This window comes from Eimeria acervulina, genomic scaffold (genome assembly GCF_000499425.1).
Source record: "Eimeria acervulina Houghton genomic scaffold, Eah_scaff138, whole genome shotgun sequence".
Taxonomy (NCBI): domain Eukaryota; phylum Apicomplexa; class Conoidasida; order Eucoccidiorida; family Eimeriidae; genus Eimeria; species Eimeria acervulina.
The window spans coordinates 49228-56757 of NW_013550261.1; the positions used below are offsets into that span (position 1 = coordinate 49228).

At 57.3% G+C, this 7530-nt stretch overlaps 1 protein-coding gene across 1 annotated transcript; it reads right to left on the minus strand.

The window, feature by feature from the left end:
- Positions 1-107: 107 nt before the first annotated feature.
- On the minus strand, positions 108-6499 carry EAH_00020230 (hypothetical protein, conserved; the record flags this gene model as incomplete). Its single annotated transcript, XM_013397208.1, has 5 exons — positions 108-297; positions 548-797; positions 956-1019; positions 1318-5175; positions 6104-6499. The coding sequence occupies 5 exons, from the start codon at positions 6497-6499 to the stop codon at positions 108-110; spliced, it is 4758 nt and encodes a 1585-aa protein (XP_013252662.1).
- Between the last annotated feature and the right edge of the window lie 1031 nt (positions 6500-7530).

Sequence of the window (7530 nt, forward strand, 5' to 3'; positions counted from 1 at the left end):
TGCTACAGCTGCTGCAGCAAATGTCTTATTCTTTGGCTAAGACATAAAACTCGCAGTGGCTGACTGCAGCAACTATGCTCAAAAAGGTGAAGAGACTCAACCTAAGCCTAAGGCAGTTTGTAGGCGTTTCTTCTCCCCATAAGGGATGCAAGAAACAAAATGGGGGGCTGTGTGCCCCCCCAATGAACAAGAGAAAGAGCCCTTCCCTGCTGCTGTCCTGCTGCAGCTGCTGCAGCTGCTGCTGCAGCTGCTGCTTGCGCGTACATAAGACGGCAGTTTGGTGGGCATGAAACAATGCTGAAACAAAATGTAATACCCTCCCTCCCTCTGTTCCTCCTTAGAAGGGGGGGCAATTAAAATTCAGTCAAGCCCTTTGGCTTCACTAGAAAGAGGGGCCTAGACTGTAGTCCCTCACTTCCCAACACCAACCAACAGCTGGTGCAGTAGCTGCTGCTGCTGCTGCTGCTGCTGCTGCAGCTGCAGCATCAGCAGCATGCGTCTGATACGGCTGTTGCTGCTGCTGAGCTAAACCATCGCCTTCACTCACTAGGCGTCGTCGTCCCTATCAGCTGCAGCATCTGCTGCAGGAGCAGCAGCAGCTTCTGGTGCTCCGGCAGCATCTGCAGCGCCTGCTTCTTCTGCTGCTGCTGCTCGTGCTTCTTCACGAGCTGCGTCTTCCGCTGCATCTTCCGCTCCTTCTGCTGCAGCGTAATGAGCGTCTTCTGCCGCTGCTTGGGCGCCCTCTGTAGATCCCCCTCCCTCTACCAAGCCATATGCCTCGGGGTTTTCAACATAGGCTGCGAGCAGCAGCAGCAGCAGCAAAGGCAGGAGCAACAGCAGGCTCAGCAGCAGCAGGGGGAAGCGGCAGCAGCAGAAACAGGCTAAATGTAAGCAGCAGCAGCTGCATCAACACAAAACAGCAAAACCTGTGGGGCAAACTATACACCCGTCTTACATGTTGCGGACGCGAGCGCTTCGGCAGCAGTCATGTCTTGCTGCAAGTACTGATCGTAGAAGTACTGCAACAGCAACAGCAACAGCAACAGCAGAAGCAGCAGCAGTGGGCGTCGCCGTACTACAGGAAGCATTACAAATGCTCTACAGCTACACTCATCGACTCCACCACCTTAATAAACAAACCCTAACAGGCTATGAATAATCAAGCAGCCCACTGCCTCATACCCCTTATATGCCCCCTACATTATATATGCTTCTATATATAACACATAACATATATATATATATATATATATATATTTGGTGTGCATACACCCCAACTCTATAAATACACCCCAGCAGAGTTCAAGCTATATATACCTCAATCAAGTCCCTCTTAGTCCAGCCCTCGAGGTATGCTTCGGAAGACAGAAATTCGGCTGTCTTTGACGACAAATAATCTGCCATGACGGCCTGCTGCTCCGCTGTCCTCTCCCAGTCGCTAGAAGCAGCAGCACCCTCACCTTCTTCCTGCTGCTGCTCCTGCTGCTGCTCTTGGTCCTGCTGCTGCGAATGCTTGTGCTCATCCTCCTCATGCTGCTCCTCGTCTTGCTGCTGCTGTTGCAGCTCCTGCTGATCAGCGCTCCCCAACTCCGGATGCTGCAGCTGCTGTTGCTGCTGCTCCCCAGGCGCAGCAGCAGATTCTCCTTCACCAAGCCCAGAGAAGTCCTCATTCTCTGCTCGGTCTTGCTGCTGCAGCAGCTGCTGCTGATGCATCTGTTGCTGCTTCCTCTGCTTCTTTGCCTTTGCCTTATTCCCCGAAACCTTCCTCTTCTTCAGTGCAGCAGCAGCAAGCGCGCCCCCGGGGGCCCCAGGCGCCGCCATACCTTGATGCCTGAAGGGTGGAGGTGGGGGCCCCTGGGGCCCCTGGCCATACCAGACACCGCAGAGGCCTCCTACTGGGTTCGGAGGAGGAGGGGGCCCCGGAACCTCTCCAGGGGGCCCCTGCATGGGGGGCCCCGGCATGGGTCTCGGGGTGCGCAAGATGAAGGGGGGCCCCCCCTCAGCATGGGGGCCCCCCGGAGCCACATGCCGTCTTCCCCTCAAGGGCCCCGCAGGTCCACACCCACTGTCTATACAAGAAGCAGGAGGGGGCCCGAATGGGGGCCCCGCTCCATCGTGCATAGGGGCGCCAAAGACAGGAGGAGGGTATTGCTGCATGTCCCGGCCCCCATCTCCCTGTACACCCGGATAAGTGCGAACAATAGGAGCACCTGCAGGTCTATGAGCAGCTGCAAATGGAGGGGGGCCCCCAAAGACGTGATGGGCACCAGGGGGCCCCATTGGCGGGTTAGGGGGAGGGGCCCCCACCACGCCTCCCCTTAACCCAGCCTGAGGGGGGCCACCAGGAAGCATCGGGTGTCTCTGCATATCCCTCGTTTGTTGCTGCTGTTGATCATAGATCCTCTGCTGCTGCTCCTGCTGCTGCTGCTGCTGCTGCTTAATACCCACATCAGCAGCAAAACGACGGCGCAGCTCGGGGGCCTCAGACATGAAGGCCCCCAGCAAAAGTAATGAGTGCGGGTTAAACTTGTGATAGGCTTGAGGAGGAATATGCAAATCCAAGCAAGAGGGGCCCCGGGGGCACCGCCCACCAACAAGAAAGTCTCTGCATGCGCGAGGCGGGGGCCCCACAGGGGCCCCAGGAGACATATCAGCAGAATGATGAGACCCTTGACTGCCTGAGCCAAGAGGGGCCCCCGCCCCGGGTGTCTCCCCAGGTGGAGGAGGCACTCCAGCACTCCCTGGGGATTCAATTGCTCGCTGCTGCTGCTGCTGCTGCAGCTGCGGCGGAGGCTGCTGCGGGTGGGGGTGGGGGTGCTGCTGGTGCTGCGCACACTCATCTGGAGGGCCCCGGGGCCTCCCGTAAGGAGCCGTCTGGGTCCAGCCGGCGGAGAGAAACCCTTCACCCCTCGGGGGGGGCCCCCAGGTGTTGGCGCTGTACTGCTGCTGCGGGGGCGGCGGCTGCTGCTGCTGCCAGCCTGCAGCTGGGGGCCCTTGAGGGTAGTAGTTGGGGGCCCCTTGAGGTGCGTACGCATGCGGTGACCCTTGTGGGGTGTACGGGTTGCCGTGGGGCCCCTCTGGGGGCCCCCTCTTCGCTCTTACCGTCGGCCCTTGAGCACTGTAGAAACCCTCTGGGGCCCTCAAGTGAGGGTGCTGATGAACAGGGTGAGAGAAGGGGGAGCTGGCTGGGGCCCACCCGTACCCCATTTGCATTTGCATCTGCTGCTGCTGCTGTTGCTGCTGCTGCTGCTGCTGCCAATCAAGACCCCCCACCCCTGGGGTCCCCATTGGTACCGCGGGTGAAGGCGCTTCTGTTGCTGCAGGCCCTGTTGCTGCTGCTGCTCCGGCTGCTGCTGCGGCAGCAACTGGTGCAGCAGCAGGCGTTCCGTTTGCTGCGCCTCTCAGCCGCCGTTGCAGCTGTTCTCTGCGGTGCTTCCACCTCTCTCTCTCATCTTCTAGAGGGGCCTCCCCCTCTGCTGGGGAAAGGCTACCCCTGTGGGGCCCCGGAGACCCTCTCCAGGGGCCCCCCTGAGAAGGCGAATGCCTCGACGCAGGGGATCGCCTCTGACGATCCCAGTAGTTGGGGCTGATACTGTGTCTGGCTTTGCGAGCTCTGCTGCTGCTACGCCTGCTGCGCCTGCTGCTGCTTCTGCTGCCGCTGCGGAAGCGGGGGGCCCCTTCTCTGTCTAGATCTCGTTCTCGTGTTTGGGGGGGCCTCCCCTCCTCGCGTCTGCGGCTGCTGCTTCGTCTGCTGCTGCTTCTGCTGCCCGGGCTGTTCGCCCGCAGCCTCCTGTGGTGCATACGCCCTGGCCTGCTGCTGCTGCGGCTTCTGCTGCGGCTGCGAGTAGCATGCCTCCCCTGCTCGGGGCCCCGGGCCCTCCAGTCTTCCCTTGGGGGGCTGAGAGACTCCCCTGCTGGAGCTCGCCTGTGGGTTTCCCTAGAGGCTCCAGAAGGGCCTCTGGGGGCCCCTGAGGCATCTCTGGGGGCCCCCCCTAAGGGGGCCCCCCGGCCCCCTTGGGGCCCCCTGCTGCGGGGCTCCTCGTATACAGGAGATGCAGACAGCTCGCTGCAGCGGCTGCCCCGCCGCCTTCGTTCATAAGAAATCTTCTCACCTCCTCTGGGCTCCCAATCGCTGCGTGCTTGTCTGCGGGGGCTGTAAGGGGCGTCCTTAGGTAAAGGGTTCCTACCCTTAGAGGGCCCCCACTCCCCCTCTGACTCCTGGCTGCTGCTGCGGTGTCTGTACCGAGTAGTACGGCCCTCTAGGGCCCCCCCATGGGCCCCATGACCTCCACCTCCAGAATGACGGGGGCCCCCCTCTCTAGCTCCTCGACCTCGAGAAGAAAAACCTGAGGGGCCCCTCTCCTCTGAAGTACGGGGCCCCCAAGGCTCCCCTCTACGATGGCGAGCTGGGGGAGATCTATTGCTGTAGGGCTGTCTTGCATGCACTCCCTTCTTAATATCTTCAGCAGGAGAAGCCGCTCTCTTCCTCGACGCCCACCTATCCCAGCCAGAGGAGGAGGGGGGCCCCTCGGGGCCCCCCACCTCGGGCTCAGGAGAAAGCCTACCCCTACCCCTTGCACGGGGGGCCCCCCTCTCTCCTTCTCGCCACTCTGGGTAACAACCCCTGGGGGCCCCCATGTGGGGAGAGTCATCTGCATTGTATGGTTCTTCGGGGCCTCGGGGGCTGCCTCTGGGGGCCCTGAGCTCTGCTGTACGGGCTCCCCCTCTCTGCCTCCGGAGATCTCTATCGCTGTTTCTATCTAAAGAGGGGCCCCTAAAGGGCCCTGGAGAGCAAGAGGGCCTCTCACGCAAATGGGGTATACGAGGGTTGTCCTGGGGGGGCCCCTCCACACCGCTACGGGGGCCCCGTGGGCGGCCCCCCCCACCCTCTGTAGCTGGGGCCCCCCCCCCAGTCATATCCCTAACGCGGCGATGCTCACCCAGGGGAAGGGGGCCCCCCAGGGACCCCGACTGTACCCTTCCGTGTGGGGGGGCCCTCTCAGATCCGAATAAAGCATTGCGAGCGGAACCCTGCTGCTGCGGATCCTGCTGTCGTTGCTGCTGCTGCTGCTGCTGCGAAGGCGGCAAAGCGTCTTGCCGCTGCTGCTGCTGCTGCTGCGGTCTCGGTGGCGAGGGAGAAAGTTCTTGCTGCTGCAGCTGGTGCTGCCCATGCAGCTACGGCCACACAAACAAACACACAGCAGCAACAGCAGCAGCAGCAGCAAAGCGTAACCTGCTGAGGGCTTCAACGGGCAGAACAAAAAACAAATTAAAAAAACATTAGCTGCTGCTGCTGCTGCAGGTGGCTTAGCGCCAGATGTACGTGCAACAGCAACCAAACAAAGCAGAAAAACAAGATATTGCATCAGCAACAGCCGCTATAGCAGCTGCTGCAGCGGCTCAGCAGCAGCTGCTGCTGCTAGCAAACACGTTGGTACGGCAGCAGCAGCAGCTGCTGCTGTTCAAACATACAAAAGCCATGCAGCAGCAGCAGGCGCAGCAGCAGCTGCCGCTCATTCACACCATAAACAACAGCAGAAGCAGCACTTCTGCCTGTACAGCACGCGCAGCAGCAGCAGCAGCAGCAGCAGCAGCAGAAGCTGCAACCGCCCATCATAGAACTATCACAAAGCAACAGCAAGCTCCAGCAGCCGCAGCATGACTACTAAAAGCAGCAGCTGCTGGAAGACCCGGAGCCTCAGCATACAGTGCAGCAAGAAGCTGCGCACAAGACAGAAAAAGCAGCAGCTGCAGCAGCTGCAGCTGCTGCAGCTGCTGCTACACCTCAAAGCACAATTATTTAATTAAATATATACATTAAATACGGACTAAGGAGGCCCCTTTCAGAGCCCCCCAGGGGCCCCCCTAGACTTTGTAAGGAAGCCCTCTTCATACCCAAAAGAATGTTTTAAAATAACTTCAAATGGGGGGCCCCCATTGATGCCAATATACGGGGGCCCCAGGGCGTCTGTAAATAATAATATAATATATATATAAATATATATCTAGAGCGGCATCACGGTACACCTGGGGGGCCCCCGCTTGTCCTGGGGCCCCTCAGTCTAGCCTGAAGCACCCCTCTACTTCTCCCCATCGAACTCACTTTGCCTTTAAGATTTTGCTGTCTTATGATGTCGCTAAGTGCCACATAAGATAGCTTCCTTGTACCCCCAGGGGCCCCCTGGGGGCCCCCTTGAGGGGCCCCCTGGGTAACAACCCCATGGGGGCCCCCCGATGCAGCCGATTCAGAGGGGGGGGGCCCCTGCCTTGCCGTCAATAAGGGTGAACCCCCATGGGGCCTCTCTGAATACCCTGATGAGGGCTCAAGAGTTACAGGTGAAGTCATAGGGCCCCCTCTTCGTCCTCCTGGGCCCATAACTAAAACTGTACGTCTGGCGACATCTCGTAGTGGCTGCCCATCACGTAGGCGGGGCCTCTCCTCCTCCCAGGGGCCCCCTGAGGCCTCTGGGGGCCCCCCTCTATTATATCTTCTATTCATGTTGGCGCCTAACAACAATAGAAAACGAGGGGCCCCAGAGAGGGGCCCTCCCCTTCTCCCTCAGAAACAATTAAGTGCTTTTGTAGCACTATGCAGCTCCTACGAAGTAATACAATATACTCAGAAACTCTAGATAAAACAAAGAAAATATACAGAGACAAAGACTCGGGGCCCCACAGCCCGCAGCAAACCCAAAGGGCGAGAGCCTGCTGCAGCAACAGCAGCAGCAGCAGCAGCAGCAGCAGCACCCAAGTGTTTGTGCAGCTTCAGCAGAAGGGCTTCAAGAAAACTTAAGGGCCCTAAAGCGTAAAAACAAACAAACAAAGACGTAAAACAATACAGACACAAGTGCGGGAGCCCAGCAAACAGCAACACCAACGCAGCAGCAGAAGCAGCAGCAGCAGCAGCAGCTGCTGCTGCTGCTGCTGCTGGTCTGAGGGAAGCCCCAGCCTTGATGCAGCTCCTTTAAGTAGAGGGACAGTAAAAGTTTTCTAGCATAATATTAATATTTTAATTTATTGAATTATAACCATAGACGCCATATAACAGCTGCAAGGGCAGCAGTAAAGGCTGTCTCTAGCTGCAGCAGCTGCTGCTCCAGCAGCTGCTGCTGCAGCTGCAGCATGAACACCAGCTGCAGCAAGCAGCAACAGCAGCAGCAGCTGCTGCTGTTCCTGAGTTGCGTAGAGTGTACGTTTTGTATGGCTTTTCATTTGTTGTTGGTGCTGCACTTTATAGTTATTCTCTTATATTTTATATCTTTTATATATTTTATATATTTTATATATATAAATATATATATTTATATATTTTTAAGAATATTTTTTCTGATTATTTGTCTAAGAGAGGCATGCCGTAATTACTTAGAGTTAATGCAAGGAGTTGCGGAGAAAAAGAAAAGTTTTAAAGATATTAATAAATAAATAATAAATATTTATATGTATTTTTATTATAAATGTTTATATATATTTATTTTAATATACATCCACACCCCAGGCCGCTTCTTCAGCAGAATATATATATATATATAT